This window comes from Rhamphochromis longiceps, linkage group LG20, assembly GCF_057381845.1.
Source record: "Rhamphochromis longiceps isolate RC_006_pf linkage group LG20, R_longiceps_female_GT1.1, whole genome shotgun sequence".
NCBI classification, from domain to species: domain Eukaryota; kingdom Metazoa; phylum Chordata; class Actinopteri; order Cichliformes; family Cichlidae; genus Rhamphochromis; species Rhamphochromis longiceps.
In genome coordinates this window covers 18,299,495-18,315,651 of record NC_140576.1, presented here as the reverse complement: position 1 = coordinate 18,315,651, position 16,157 = coordinate 18,299,495, and the positions used below count along the sequence as shown (strand labels likewise).

General features: G+C 43.0%; 1 protein-coding gene across 1 annotated transcript; it reads right to left on the bottom strand.

Annotated features, from left to right (window-relative positions):
* Positions 1-796: 796 nt before the first annotated feature.
* sephs3 (selenophosphate synthetase 3) lies at positions 797-6,379 on the bottom strand. Its single transcript, XM_085394158.1, has 8 exons — positions 5,992-6,379; positions 5,166-5,269; positions 4,596-4,703; positions 4,272-4,426; positions 3,086-3,176; positions 2,416-2,515; positions 2,020-2,232; positions 797-1,926 (listed from the first exon to the last, which is right to left on the bottom strand). The coding sequence occupies exons 1-8, from the start codon at positions 6,266-6,268 to the stop codon at positions 1,682-1,684; spliced, it is 1,293 nt and encodes a 430-aa protein (XP_085250284.1). The 5' UTR covers positions 6,269-6,379; the 3' UTR covers positions 797-1,681.
* Between the last annotated feature and the right edge of the window lie 9,778 nt (positions 6,380-16,157).

Here is a 16,157-nt window from a genome sequence, read left to right as displayed (position 1 = left end):
TTATTCTTGTGTTGTCCAGGGAGGGACTCACTGATTTCCATGGAAATCCCTCAGACAGCATCAGGTTTACATGCAAACATGCATGGATCAGCTATCTGTACACAGATCACTTTGGTAACCCAGTGTAAATCAGGCCGTATGCCGCTATAACTTTCTACGCATGCAGCCATTTGAAGATGACAAAATCCAGAATTTAACTGAAAAACTGTTAGCAGTGCATTTGCATATATTCATCCACCCAGTAGATCAATACTACTCTATTTACTCCAGGTAGGTAGGTAGGTAGGTCTCAGTGGATGTTTTTTTTTTTGTCTTCCAGAACAAGATCATGCTAAATGAGGCACATGCGTAGTGATGGATGTGTGTCAGTCCCACAAAGTAAAATGGGTCAACGGTCTCAATGTCAAAATGCTGGAGTAGCTATTAATCTAGAAATGAATATGATGTGAGATTAACATTTGTGAATTTGGACGTTGTCTGAATGTCCAAGTCAACACCAGTGATGGAGGAGCTGTCTGAGCAGCTTAATATTACAAGTATACTAGCAAGCAGGATGACTGATACTAACAACACGGCAGTACAGTCCTGACACGACTGGTGTATGCTTGTATTAAACATGACCAAAGGTTCAAATAATGAACTCATTGTATGTACTAATCCCTGTGAGGCAAAAGATCAGGCTTCAGACTGCTCCAAACCCCTTCAATGTTATTCTTAGCACTTTTCAGTGAAGGTTTCTTGGTGTAAAAATAAAAACGTGCCTTCACACTACAGTTGCATAAGACCCAAACAGCACTTTGGTCTAAATTGATGATGGGTTTATTTGATTGTGAAAAGCAAGAAATCTACAAACAGACAGCACTAGACCTCCAGCACTGAAAGTCCAATCCCTGATCCAGAGACAAACATCCACTCTGCCCGGCCCTGCTGGTTGGGGTTTGAAAGGCAGAGCTTCATTAACAAGGAAGGGCGGACTTTGTGCTTGGGCGGTCAGGCGACTGCTGACCCAGGTGGACAATCTGAACACGGCCCAACAGGTCCCAAAGGAAGCTGCTCAAACCTTCCTCTGGATGGCGTGGGCAGAGCCAGGTTCTAGGAGTGATACATCATTTCTTTTCCACAGTAAACCGTCACCAAATTAACACATTTAATGTTAGCCATACATCCTAAAATAAATCACCCTAATCCAACCATAACACACACACACACACACACACACACACACACACACACACACACACACACACACACACACACACACACACTTCTCATTATTTGCTACTTTGGGCAAGTATGATTCAGTATTTTTCTTTTTTATAGAACTGAAACTCATTTTCCAGAAGCTGTTTATGATTTTGATAAATCATATAAAACAAGTTTTCTATATGAAAGGCAACAGGGAAAAATAATGCTGAGAGAGGCAGTACATTGTGCCCTGAAGTTACAACATGAAACATGAGAAGTACACCATGTTTTAGCAGCTCCTTCTAAAGCTGGACATGTATGCAGCCTGTGGTCCATTTCCTGTCTCAGTGGATCACATGACACTGGGTTTTGGTCTGTGCACTGTCAACTTTTTGACAGAAAAGGTAGATGGGATGAACAACAATTAATACACACATAGACACACTTATTCTCTCTTGCACACACACACCAGAACAGTGTCAGAGGGTGACAGTGTCTATGACACACTGGGGTCAGGGCTGGTGGAGCTGTTTTCCTGATTTGCTGCCTGGCTTCCTCGGGGTGGAACCTCGATAATGCGGGGTTTGTCAATGATGCGAGCATGGCGGTCGCCTTTCTCCACAATACCAATAATCCACGCTCCGCCCACCGCCCCCTGACCCCCTGCTCCGGAGCTGAGGTTTTTCATCTCTGAGCAGAACTTGGCTGCCTGCTCTCTGGGCAGACACACCAGCAGCCCACCTGGAGAAGAGGGGGGAGAAGGGATGTGAGTTTCTAGCTTTAAATACTGCATTTATTCAAATTTAACCACATGTTTAATGTCACTGGTTGTACCGGATGTCTCAGCTGAAGTGCCCTGAAGCAGGTTAAACAGGTTTCCGCAGGCTTTACTGATGGCAGCCATCTTGGCTATGATTGGAAGGTTATGGATAACAAAGGCCACCTCGTTTTGCTGCTGTCTTGCCAGGTTGTTGGCGTGACCCAACAAGCCGAAACCAGTCACGTCTGTGGCAGCGTGGGCCTGGTACTTGTGCATTAGACCCGCCGCTGGAGGCAAAATGTGAATGAGCCAGAGTAGAACCACAAGAAAGAAAAGGGAAAATAAATTAATCAATAACAGCTGATATAAAGTCTGCTAACTGTAATTTAAACATTATTTAGTTAAATAGTTAACTAATAATACATTTGCATGACCACTAACGACTCAAGATCTTAATCAAAGTAGTGTACCTGTGCGGTTAAGGGTTGCCATGGAAAACATAGCTTCCTGATAGGCCTCTATAACTTCCTCTTTGGTGACAACCAGCTTGATCTTGTTCCACTTTTCAGGCTGGTAAAACAAAAACAACAACAAGATAATTAATCTTCAAAGCAGTGCTTTTATACATTTCTACATGCACAATGACCCACACATGGCAGCTGTGAACCTTTGCAGGAAGGAGAACTGTTAGCAAACAAAACATTTTTTTGTTACACGGACACAAACCCTGTCAGCAGTCTTGGGCGTTTCATCAAAGAACTGGAGCAATTTTAGCTCATGTGACCAGGAAGTAACCAATACATATTGTCTTTCTTGTAAACATTTTTCCAAATGTGTCAGCATGCAATTCTCACCAGATATTGTCAACCAAGTGCCAATTAATATCATGGTGTGGGGCTGTTTTCAGCTAGCCAACAAAGCTACCACACTACATATAACACTGAAGGAAGGATGAAAGGAAAAATGTACTGAGACATTCATGATAAAAGTCTGCTGCCATCTACCAGGAGGATGAGGATGAAACGAGGGTGATGTTTCAGCAAGACAATGATCCCAAACACACAGCTAAGGAAACTCTCAATTGGTTTCCTGTGGCAACATTACACTTAATATTTCTGTGAACACAGTTGAATGGCTAACCTGATCGATCCACAGATAAGCGTTTACAGCCACCCGAGTGCCCAGAGGTTTGGTCAGCACCAAAACGTCACCTGGTACAGCCCCATCAGGCCTGGAAAATAAAACAAAACGTAAACATAAAACATGCAAATCTTTGCATTTTGTGAGTCACAACCTTTCATAATGCGTTATTCATAAAAGGTCTTTGTTTCTTTGTCTTCACAGGCATCTCTGCTAATGAGGCACTGGCAGAACTTTTATTGTTCAATAGAATTTTATTGCCGATGAGCAATAAAAGTTAGTCATACCCAGAATATTGTAGCTGTAAGAGATAAGAATGCAGAGCGTCTCACAACACAGAGTTGACTTGTGTGGTCCCCCATGTTTCACAGCTGCTCAAACACAACCAGTATTTGAGTGAACACCCTCACTCTTGTTATGAAAGCTTAGCTGGATGTGGCCCTTCCTCCCCAGGCATCCTGGCTAGTTCAGTTATGCAGGTCTTGTCCTGCTGTGAGGCAGACTCCAACTCCACCTACTTGGACTGCAGTAGTCCTTGTTTTACACTGAAGTACCACTGAGTTGAAGGCCACTCTATCTAGAACTAAGTAGAGACCTGGCTTAGCTATGTCAGGAGTTGAACTAAATGTAGATATAAGACTCTCAAGAAAAGCCTGATATTGATAAGTTTGTCACGAATAAGTTTAAAAATAACAAATTTGTTGTATTCCCAGTCATTATTGGTATTATTTGATAATTACATTAAGAACGCATGTGCACCTCCATTTGTCATGCACATGCATCATCCCTGCCAAGAAGAAAATGTAAATCTGTGGCCACAGTTGAACACAAAATGTTAAAGTATTATTACAATTCAATGTAGTTTCAGGGGTTCTGGAGGTTTGTTAACAGTGTTAATTATGACCCTGATTTCCTTGTTACAGAGGTAGGATTGCATTAACAGTTGGGAAAAGGGAAGATCAGGTCCAAAAGGACATAAAGAGGTCTGTAAAAATGTAATAAATATGAGGTGAAATTCTAATTGACCAATTAAAATAAACATTAACAGTGATGTAATACCAACCAATCTGCATCACTGATATCAAAACCGGTGCTTTTAAAACTGGAATTCAATTAAGGAGAACTGCACCACTGACAGACTGGGGTGATCTAACTATAGTAAAGTAAAGCTGTTTCAGGTACTCACATAATGAACTCATTAGGCTGGCAGACGACCGATGCTACTCCTCCCACAATGATCCAGGGATTTATCACAGTCTGTCCACCTGTCACTGAAGTTCCTCCCTCTTCTGCTGCGTCACGAAAGCCTCGAATCATCAGCGGCATCACGCGCTCACGGTCCTGTTTCACACATGCATAAACACATGACCATAAACTATCAACGAAGCGCTTATGCTAGCTTTAATCAATGTTCATTTGTTTATGAAAATTACAAGGACACAAATCTGTTGACAGCCCCCACTTCATAATCACATCAGAGACTGACTCAACACAGCACACAAAATCCTACCTTTTCATTCATCTTCTGGCTGACACTCAGTAGCATCAGCATGTTGTCACACTCTGTGATGCCCATGGCATAGAGGTCGCTGAGGACATTAGCGCATGCTATCCTGCCCTGTAAGACAAACGGAGAGAGAGTAACAGTCATGTGACTGTTAGCTTTACAAAGCTCCCATAGATAGGTGGCACTCAAAGACAGAAATCCTCACCAAAAACTGCCAATGGCATAACTAATGAACAGAAGGAGCTGGAAGCTTTATCACAGTATCACAGTCTAATTGCCTGCGATGTGTTTTTTTTTTTTTTTTTTAAATCTTGATATTATAGTCTGCAGTACTGTTTTGGACAAAATAAGTAATAATTTAATATGTGCATTTGAGGTTTTGGTTTTATGGGCTAAAATCTCCTATTATACTGCTATAATACTATAAAAAAGAAAAAAAAAAGATGTCACTTTAAACAAAGATGCCTAATTATCAGCAAGTTATCCTGTTACGTTGTTTGCATAGCTTTCCCTCCTTGCCCATGTACTGTGTAGTAATGCTTAGTGGCGGGAAATGCATGCTAGTAAACTCACCATCATGTATGGATCTTCCACCAGAGGGTAAAAGAAATCTGTGGTCTGGACAAGTGACAGTCCTCCATGTCTCAGAGGAATGACAGCGGAGTCCATCCCTATGCCTGTAAACACACCACAAGGATGAGGACAAGACAAGCAAACAAAAGTTGACTTATTTTGTGTTACTACTACTTTTTATTTTTGGTAGTCCGTATTTAACTGCAGTTAAACAAATTTAGTAGTCTAGTTATTACGGGACTGTTACACGGAATTGCCTGACACTGTCTGAACTTTACATGAATTTGTTTTAATCTTTGGGGGTTACTCAGTGTAACTTTGTATATTGCTGTTACACGGAGTTAGAAAGTGTGCAAGTCAGTTACAACAGGAACATTGGACTATCTGCACGAACTTCGCACTCAGAGCATCCGAGACATTTCTGCTGACTCATACTTACCGTGTGGTAATTTGATAACTCGCAAAACACGTGTCCTATACTTGCCTGGTTAGTTAACTATTACATGTATTAATTATTAATTATTTAGCCAAGCTAAAGCACTATTCAAGCTAAAGCTAAGCACTATATGGGTAGCTTTAGCTATCAATATAGTGTGTGTGTGTGTGTGTGTGTGTGTGTGTGTGTGTGTGTGTGTGTGTGTGTGTGTGTGTGTGTGTGTGTGTATTTGAATCTTAAAGTGTTTTCCGCCCATTGCTTTCTGTCAAATAAGCTGCCATTAGTAAACACAAGCTAGCTAGGTTAGCAACAGTTGCATTAGCTAACTGACGTTAACTTGGGTTTTAGAGTATAATGGCTAGCTCTACTAACTTCGAATTTGTCCTTTACCTAGTCGTGGGCCAGGTAGCTGTTGGCCGAACTCCGAAGCTTGGTCTCCGGCCTTCCCTGTCCCGTCGGCCCGGTCCGGCTCCAGTCCCGCCAGGAGTTTGAGCAGAGCCTCCTGCGGGACTTTGCAGCCTCATCCCTTCAGTTCCGAAAAGCTTGTAAGACGGAACCCGCGCTCCAGTCCGTGCTCCTCGGGTTTGAACGGTTTGTATCCTGGGGGAAAACATCCCTCAGTGCCCACAGCCTCCACTGTGGGAGGCGGGGAAGTTGAGCCTGACATGCTCGTGGCCCTCTTCTCCCACACAATACCAGCTGCGTAGTATAACACCGGTGAACACAGGCACACGGATGAATGGAGCGTGTGGCTAGCGAGTGGTACGTGAAACGGAAGACCTTGGAAAAGTTAAACGGCATAAATGGAACTTCCTGGTGTTATTTTCACCATAAAATCGTTTGCGATTCAGCAGGTCTAACAGCATTCAAAATGTTTTTAAAAATTCCAAATACTACATTTGTTGCATAACTTGGGGATTTGATTTATTGTTACCACTATACCAGAAAAAAATAAGGGGGGGGGGGGGGGGGGGGGGGGTTTGGGGCAACAAATTGAATGAGCTCTAGAGAAAACGCTTTATTTTGTAGGTGATGACTCTACTTCCGGCTTCTCCCTGTGTTTCTCAGTCAAGCAATAGGACCACAGACTGATTAAGTGTGCCTATGTAAAGAGGCACACTTGTTACTATTCGTCGGATTTATTATTCTGCATATTATTAGGGCCCGAGCACTGACAGTGCGAAGGCCCTATCCGGTTGTTCAGTGATGACGCGACGAATCCTACTTCCGGGTCTAAAGTAGTCTGCGTTTAATATGGCTTTTGTGTTGTTAACATGTTTAATGTTATGTATTTTCTTCTATTTGATCTCAAAAAGCTCCTAAAACAGTCAGTGATCACTGTTGACCTCCCTCGGCTTTTATTACCGCTAATCATTTATTTAAGCTCAGTTTTTAAAACCTTAGGGTGTAACTACAGCCCAGCCCATGCAGCAGTATATGAATGACTAACCTCGTATTGTGGATGGATTATCTCAGTTGTTCTCCTGGCTGAAGTTTGGTCCTTTTACAGCATCCTGCCAAGCGATTACATTTGTTCCTGACCACCGAGAACACTCACGGTAACTTTTATCGAGTGGAAAAAAAAGTTAGCTTGTTTATATTATGCTAACGTAGCTGTGTCGCTAGCGGTCACGCAGCACATCATTATATACCAGCTAGCCCAACTTCAGTAACCCTACAAACGTTACTGCTGTTTAGTTTTCTGTCTTCATTTATGCTGGAAGTGATAACAGAGCTGTACGTTTTAATTTGTTTCCAAAACCCCGCAGTCAGGACATGCTATATTGTATTTAGATAGAAGCTAGCGAGCTAACTCCCTGCTAACTTCTAACTCTGTTAAATGTCATAAATCCCGTTTTCATGGATGCCTGGATGTTAAACTCAATTGTTACACCTGGTAGAGCAGAACGCTGATCATTTTATTAAAGATGAAAGACTTTAGACAGTTTTTCAACTCTCAGTAATGCCACAGTGATCGTTTGATATATGGACCTGCAGCGGAGTTTAGACCCAGACACGGCTAGTGACGTCAGACTGAACAACCGGATAGTAATTGCTCTGTTTATTAGGGCCCGAGCACCGAGAGTGCGAAGGCCCTATTGTATCTGCTCCGTTTCTTATTATTATTATTATTAGGGCCCGAGCACTGATAGTGCGAAGGCCCTATTGTAATTGCTCTGTTTATTATTATTATTATTATTATTATTATTAGGGCCCGAGCACTGAGAGTGCGAAGGCCCTATTGTATCTGCTCCGTTTCTTATTAGGGCCCGAGCACTGACAGTGCGAAGGCCCTATTGTAATTGCTCTGTTTATTAGGGCCCGAGCACCGAGAGTGCGAAGGCCCTATTGTATCTGCTCCGTTTCTTATTATTATTATTATTAGGGCCCGAGCACTGATAGTGCGAAGGCCCTATTGTAATTGCTCTGTTTATTATTATTATTATTATTATTATTATTAGGGCCCGAGCACTGAGAGTGCGAAGGCCCTATTGTATCTGCTCCGTTTCTTATTAGGGCCCGAGCACTGACAGTGCGAAGGCCCTATTGTAATTGCTCTGTTTATTATTAGGGCCCGAGCACTGAGAGTGCGAAGGCCCTATTGTATCTGCTCCGTTTCTTATTATTAGGGCCCGAGCACTGACAGTGCGAAGGCCCTATTGTAATTGCTCTGTTTATTATTAGGGCCCGAGCACTGAGAGTGCGAAGGCCCTATTGTATCTGCTCCGTTTCTTATTAGGGCCCGAGCACTGACAGTGCGAAGGCCCTATTGTAATTGCTCTGTTTATTATTATTAGGGCCCGAGCACTGATAGTGCGAAGGCCCTATTGTAATTGCTCTGTTTATTATTATTATTATTATTATTATTATTATTATTAGGGCCCGAGCACTGACAGTGCGAAGGCCCTATTGTAATTGCTCTGTTTATTAGGGCCCGAGCACTGATAGTGCGAAGGCCCTATTGTAATTGCTCTGTTTATTATTATTATTATTATTATTTCGGCAAATGAATTGGCCGTTTGAGGGTCTAAACATGCTCGAAAACTCATGAAATTTTGCACATGCGTCAGGTCTGGTGAAAATTTACGTATTTTAATGTTCTCAGACATGGCCAGGGAAAATTAGCTCAGTAGCGCCACCTAGAAAAATGAAAAAGGCGAGCCCCCGGTATGAGTATGGCCTACATGTTTGAAAGTCGGTACACTTATATAACGTTCAGAGTCGAACAAAAAAGTCTATTATGGCAATGTCCTAAACCCAACAGGAAGTCCGCCATTTGGAAGAGAAGGTGACATTTTGGCTCTAATTTTGCCATTTCCATGCCTCGAACTTTAACGAACTCCTCCTTGGGATTTGGTCCTATAAACTTCAAATTTGGACAGTGTCAACTACACCCTTGTGCCATGTTAAATTGCGGAGCTTTTGAGTTTTCACAATACTATGAGGCCGTGGCGCCATGGCGAATTTCGATGACTCGCCATGAAAATCTTATTGCCTCTCATTTTGTCATACATTTTCTGACCTTGACCAAAGTGAACACATATGATAAGGCTCCACCCCTGAACATATTTCAACTGCCATATTTGACCTCAAGGACAGCGCCACCTAGTGGGAACAGGAAATGTTATGTTTTACACTTTGGGGTACAGTATAGTGATGGGTGACATCTGCAGCCTCAAATTTCTCCAGAAAAGCCTTAAGGAGTTGGTCTTGGGTTACAGTGAAAACTGTGACTTTTCGCAAAAGGGTGTGACCCCAGCAGCATGGCGAACTTTGATGTCACGCCATGAAGAAACAAATTAGTATAACTCAATGAAATCCAGTCTGATCAGTACCAGACTTTACAGGCATGATGTCAGACCCGCCCTGAACAGATTGATGTGCCCATTGTCGGGAATACGGACAGCGCCACCTAGTGGGAACAGGAATTGTCATGGCTTTAATTTTGTTGTACTGATTTTCACAGGTTCATCGTGGCCACCTGAAAAGCGGTGAATATCACCATCAGTCCCTCGTGATGCTTCAGTGCAAAAATTGTGACTTTAAACTGAACGGCGCACCCTGGTGGCAACACGGATCAACATGAAAGATGAAGTGGCTTTTGAGGGGCTTGCAAAGTTTATAGAGGCTTGGAATTTGGCACACACCTCCAAATGGATGAAGGCTTTGTTGTCATGTGATCATTTTCATTGAATAGGGCAAAATGGCTCTTCAGCGCCCCCTACAAAATTTCAAAACCACAGCCCCAGCTCTGTGTTTTATGTATGAGTCTGAATCCTGGTAAGCTTATAGGAGATATCAAGATGTACAAAAAAGTCTCTTGGAGCAATATCCCAAATCCAACAGGAAGTCAGCCATTTTAAAATTAATGTGTAATTTTGATGACATTTTCTCCCCTTTTCAGGCCTCATACTTTGACGAACTCCTCCAAGGGATTTCATCATATTGAAGCATTCTTCAGTGTGTAGAATCTAAAGACCTTTGTGATGTTAAATTGCGAAGCTTTTTCCGTTCAGGGAAACGGGGTGGTCATGGCGGCACGTAGAGTTTCAATCACTCGCAAAAAGCAGTAATCTGCTGTCACTAAAAAACACAATGTCCAATCTCTCCCAAAGGTCGCAGGTGTGATGAGACTCGAGCTTGGAAATGTTTGTTATGCTATTTGTCAATAATGGTTAGAGCGCCACCTAGTGGCATGACTATAATCCTGGTTGAATAAGATGAATTGTTAGCTGGTGGTTAAATGCATGAATTCCATCAATGTGACATGAGATCGGACGTGCTGGTTTTAGGTGTTGGGCGTGGCTCGACACGCCAGGGTGCGAGGGCCCTCATAACGCTGCTTGCAGCTTTAATTATTATTATTATTATTATTTCGGCAAATGAATTGGCCGTTTGAGGGCCTAAACATGCTCGAAAACTCATGAAATTTTGCACACGCGTCAGGTCTGGTGAAAATTTACGTATTTTAATGTTCCCAGACATGGCCAGGGAAAATTAGCTCAGTAGCGCCACCTAGAAAAATGAAAAACGCGAGCCCCCGGTATGGGTATGACCTACACGTTTGAAAGTCGGTACACCTATATAACGTTCAGAGTCGAACAAAAAAGTCTATTATGGCAATGTCCTAAACCCAACAGGAAGTCCGCCATTTTGGATTGAAGGTGACATTTTGGCTCTAATTTTGCCGTTTCCATGCCTCGAACTTTTTCGAACTCCTCCTTGGGATTTGGTCGTATAAGCTTCATCTTTGGTCAGTGTCAACTACACACCTGGGCCATGTTAAATTGCGGAGCTTTTGAGTTTTCACAATACCATGAGGCCGTGGCGCCACGGCGAATTTCGATGACTCGCCATGAAAATCTTATTGCCTCTCATTTTGTCATACATTTTCTGACCTTGACCAAAGTGAACACATATGATAAGGCTCCACCCCTGAACATATTTCAACTGCCATATTTGACACCAGGGACAGCGCCACCTAGTGGGAACAGGAAATGTCATGTTTTACACTTTGGGGTACAGTATAGTGATGGGTGACATCTGCAGCCTCAAATTTCTCCAGGAAAGCCTTAAGGAGTTGGTCTTGGGTTACAGTGAAAACTGTGACTTTTCGCAAAAGGGTGTGACCCCAGCAGCATGGCGAACTTTGATGTCACGCCATGAAGAAACAAATTAGTATAACTCAATGAAATCCAGTCTGATCAGTACCAGACTTTACAGGCATGATGTCAGACGCGCCCTGAACAGATTGATGTGCCCATTGTCGGAAATACGGACAGCGCCACCTAGTGGCAACAGGAAATGTCATGGCTTTAATTTTGTTGTACTGATTTTCACAGGTTCATCGTGGCCACCTCAAAAGCGGTGAATATCACCATCAGTCCCTCGTGATGCTTCAGTGCAAAAATTGTGACTTTAAACTGAACGGCGCACCCTGGTGGCAACGCTGTTCACGATGAAAGATGAAGTGGCTTTTGAGGGTCTTGGCAAGTTTATAGAGGCTTGAAATTTGGCACACACCTCCAATGTGACGAAGGCTTTGTTGTTATGTGATCATTTTCATTGAATATCCCAAAATGGCTCCACAGCGCCCCCTACAAATTTTCAAAACCACAGCCCCAGCTCTGTGTTTTATGTATGAATCTGAAACCTGGTAGGCTTATAGGAGATATCAAAATGTACAAAAAAGTCTCTTGGAGCAATATCCCAAATCCAACAGGAAGTCAGCCATTTTAAAATTAATGTGCAATTTTGGCAACATTTTCCCCTCTTTTCAGGCACCCTTCTTTGACGAACTCCTCCAAGGGATTTCATCAGATTGGACCGATCTGCAGTTTGTGGAATCTAAAGACCTTTGTGATGTTAAATTGCGAAGCTTTTTACGTCCAGGGAAACGGGGTGGTTATGGCGGCACTTAGAGTTTCAATCACTCGCCAAAAAGCAGTAATCTGCTGTCACTCAAAAACACAATGTCCAATCTCTCCCAAACGTCTCAGGTGTGATGAGACTCGAGCTTGGAAGTGTTTGTTATGCCATTTGTACATAATGGTTAGAGCGCCACCTAGTGGAACGACTAACTAATCATGAATGAATGAGTTGAAATGTTAGCTGGTGGTTAAATGCATGAATTCCATCAATGTGACATCAGATCGGACGTGCTGGTTTTAGGTGTTGGGCGTGGCTCGACGCGCCGGGGGTGCGAGGGCCCTCATAACGCTGCTTGCAGCTTTAATTATTATTATTATTATTATTATTCCGGCAAATGAATTGGCCGTTTGAGGGCCTAAACATGCTCGAAAACTCATGAAATTTTGCACACGCGTCAGGTCTGGTGAAAATTTACGTATTTTAATGTTCTCAGACATGGCCAGGGAAAATTAGCTCAGTAGCGCCACCTAGAAAAATGAAAAACGCGAGCCCCCGGTATGGGTATGACCTACATGTTTGAAAGTCGGTACACCTATATAACGTTCAGAGTCGAACAAAAAAGTCTATTATGGCAATGTCCTAAACCCAACAGGAAGTCCGCCATTTTGGATTGAATGTGACATTTTGGCTCTGATTTTACCGTTTCCATGCCTTGTACTTTAACGAACTCCTCCTTGGGATTTGGTCCTATAAACTTCAAATTTGGACAGTGTCAACTACACCCTTGTGCCATGTTAAATTGCGGAGCTTTTGAGTTTTCACAATAGTATGAGGCCGTGGCGCCATGGCGAATTTTGATGACTCGCCATGAAAATCTTATTGCCTCTCATTCTGTCATACATGTTCCGATCTGGACCAAAGAGCACACATATGATAAGGCTCCACCCTTGAACATATTTCAACTGCCATATTTGACATCAAGGACAGCGCCACCTAGTGGGAACAGGAAATGTCATGTTTTACACTTTGGGGTACAGTATAGTGATGGGTGACATCTGCAGCCTCAAATTTCTCCAGGAAAGCCTTAAGGAGTTGGTCTTGGGTTACAGTGAAAACTGTGACTTTTCGCAAAAGGGTGTGACCCCAGCGGCGTGGCGAACTTTGATGTCACGCCATGAAGAAACAAATTAGTATAACTCAATGAAATCCAGTCTGATCAGTACCAGACTTTACAGGCATGATGTCAGACCCGCCCTGAACAGATTGATGTGCCCATTGTCGGAAATACGGACAGCGCCACCTAGTGGCAACAGGAAATGTCATGGCTTTAATTTTGTTGTACTGATTTTCACAGGTTCATCTTGGCCACCTCAAAAGCGGTGAATATCACCATCAGTCCCTCGTGATGCTTCAGTGCAAAAATTGTGACTTTAAACTGAACGGCGCACCCTGGTGGCAACGCTGTTCAACATGAAAGATGAAGTGGCTTTTGAGGGTCTTGGCAAGTTTATAGAGGCTTGAAATTTGGCACACACCTCCAAATGGATGAAGGCTTTGTTGGCATGTGATCATTTTCATTGAATAGCGCAAAATTGCTCCACAGCGCCCCCTACAAAATTTCAAAACCACAGCCCCTGCTCTGTGTTCTATGTATGATTCTGAAACCTGGTAAGCTTATAGGAGATAGCAAGATGTACAAAAAAGTCTCTTGGTGCAATATCCCAAATCCAACAGGAAGTCATCCATTTTAAAATTAATGTGTAATTTTGGCAACATTTTCCCCTCTTTCCAGGCACCGTTCTTTGACGAACTCCTCCAAGGGATTTCATCATATTGAACCAATCTCCAGTGTGTGGAATCTAAACACCTTTGTGATGTTAAATTGCGAAGCTTTTTACGTTCAGTGAAACGGGGTGGTTATGGTGGCACTTAGAGTTTGAATCACTCGCCAAAAAGCAGTAATCTGCTGTCACTCAAAAACACAATGTCCAATCTCTCCCAAACGTCTCAGGTGTGATGAGACTCGAGCTAGGAAATGTTTGTTATGCCATTTGTCAGTAATGGTTAGAGCTCCACCTAGTGGGACAACTATAATCATGATTGAATGAGATGAATTGTTAGCTGGTGGTTAAATGCATGAATTCCATCAATGTGACATCAGATCGGAGGTGCTGGTTTTAGGTGTTGGGCGTGGCTCGACGTGCCGGGGGTGCGAGGGCCCTCGTAACGCTGCTTGCAGCTTTAATTAGGGCCCGAGCACTGACAGTGCGAAGGCCCTATTGTAATTGCTCTGTTTATTATTATTATTATTATTATTTCGGCAAATGAATTGGCCGTTTGAGGGCCTAAACATGCTCGAAAACTCATGAAATTTTGCACACGCGTCAGGTCTGGTGAAAATTTACGTATTTTAATCTTCCCAGACATGGCCAGGGAAAATTAGCTCAGTAGCGCCACCTAGAAAAATGAAAAACGCGAGCCCCCGGTATGGGTATGACCTACATGTTTGAAAGTCGGTACACCTATATAACTTTCAGAGTCGAACAAAAAAGTCTATTATGGCAATGTCCTAAACCCAACAGGAAGTCCGCCATTTTGGATTGAAGGTGACATTTTGGCTCTGATTTTACCGTTTCCATGCCTCGAACTTTAACGAACTCCTCCTTGGGATTTGGTCCTATAAGCTTCAAATTTGGACAGTGTCAACTACACCCTTGTGCCATGTTAAATTGCGGAGCTTTTGAGTTTTCACAATACTATGAGGCCGTGGCGCCATGGCGAATTTCGATGACTCGCCATGAAAATCTTATTGCCTCTCATTTTGTCATACATTTTCTGACCTTGACCAAAGAGCACACATATGATAAGGCTCCACCCCTGAACATATTTCAACTGCCATATTTGACATAAGGGACAGCGCCACCTAGTGGGAACAGGAAATGTCATGTTTTACACTTTGGGGTACAGTATAGTGATGGGTGACATCTGCAGCCTCAAATTTCTCCAGAAAAGCCTTAAGGAGTTGGTCTTGGGTTACAGTGAAAACTGTGACTTTTCGCAAAAGGGTGTGACCCCAGCGGCGTGGCGAACTTTAATGTCACGCCATGAAGAAACAAATTAGTATAACTCAATGAAATCCAGTCTGATCAGTACCAGACTTTACAGGCATGATGTCAGACCCGCCCTGAACAGATTGATGTGCCCATTGTCGGAAATACGGACAGCGCCACCTAGTGGCAACAGGAAATGTCATGGCTTTAATTTTGTTGTACTGATTTTCACAGATTCATCTTGGCCACCTCAAAAGCGGTGAATATCACCATCAGTCCCTCGTGATGCTTCAGTGCAAAAATTGTGACTTTAAACTGAACGGCGCACCCTGGTGGCAACGCGGTTCACCATGAAAGATGAAGTGGCTTTTGAGGGGCTTGGAAAGTTTATAGAGGCTTGAAATTTGGCACACACCTCCAAATGGATGTAGGCTTTGTTGTCATGTGATCATTTTCATTGAATAGCGCGAAATTGCTCCACAGCGCCCCCTACAAAATTTCAAAACATCAGCCCCAGCTCTGTGTTTCATCTATGAGTCTGAAACCTGGTAAGCTTATGGAAAATATCAAGATGTACAAAAAAGTCTCTTGGAGCAATATCCCAAATCCAACAGGAAGTCAGCCATTTTAAAATTAATGTGTAATTTTGGCGACATTTTCCCCTCTTTTCAGGCTTCATACTTTGACGAACTCCTCCAAGGGATTTCATCATATTGAACCATTCTCCAGTGTGTGGAATCTAAAGACCTTTGTGATGTTAAATTGCGAAGCTTTTTACGTCCAGGGAAACGGGGTGGTTATGGTGGCACTTAGAGTTTGAATCACTCGCCAAAAAGCAGTAATCTGCTGTCACTCAAAAACACAATGTCCAATCTCTCCCAAACGTCTCAGGTGTGATGAGACTCGAGCTTGGAAGTGTTTGTTATGCCATTTGTACATAATGGTTAGAGCGCCACCTAGTGGAACGACTAACTAATCATGAATGAATGAGTTGAATTGTTAGCTGGTGGTTAAATGCATGAATTCCATCAATGTGACATCACATCGGACGTGCTGGTTTTAGGTGTTGGGCGTGGCTCGACACGCCGGGGTGCGAGGGCCCTCATAACGCTGCTTGCAGCTTTAATTAGGGCC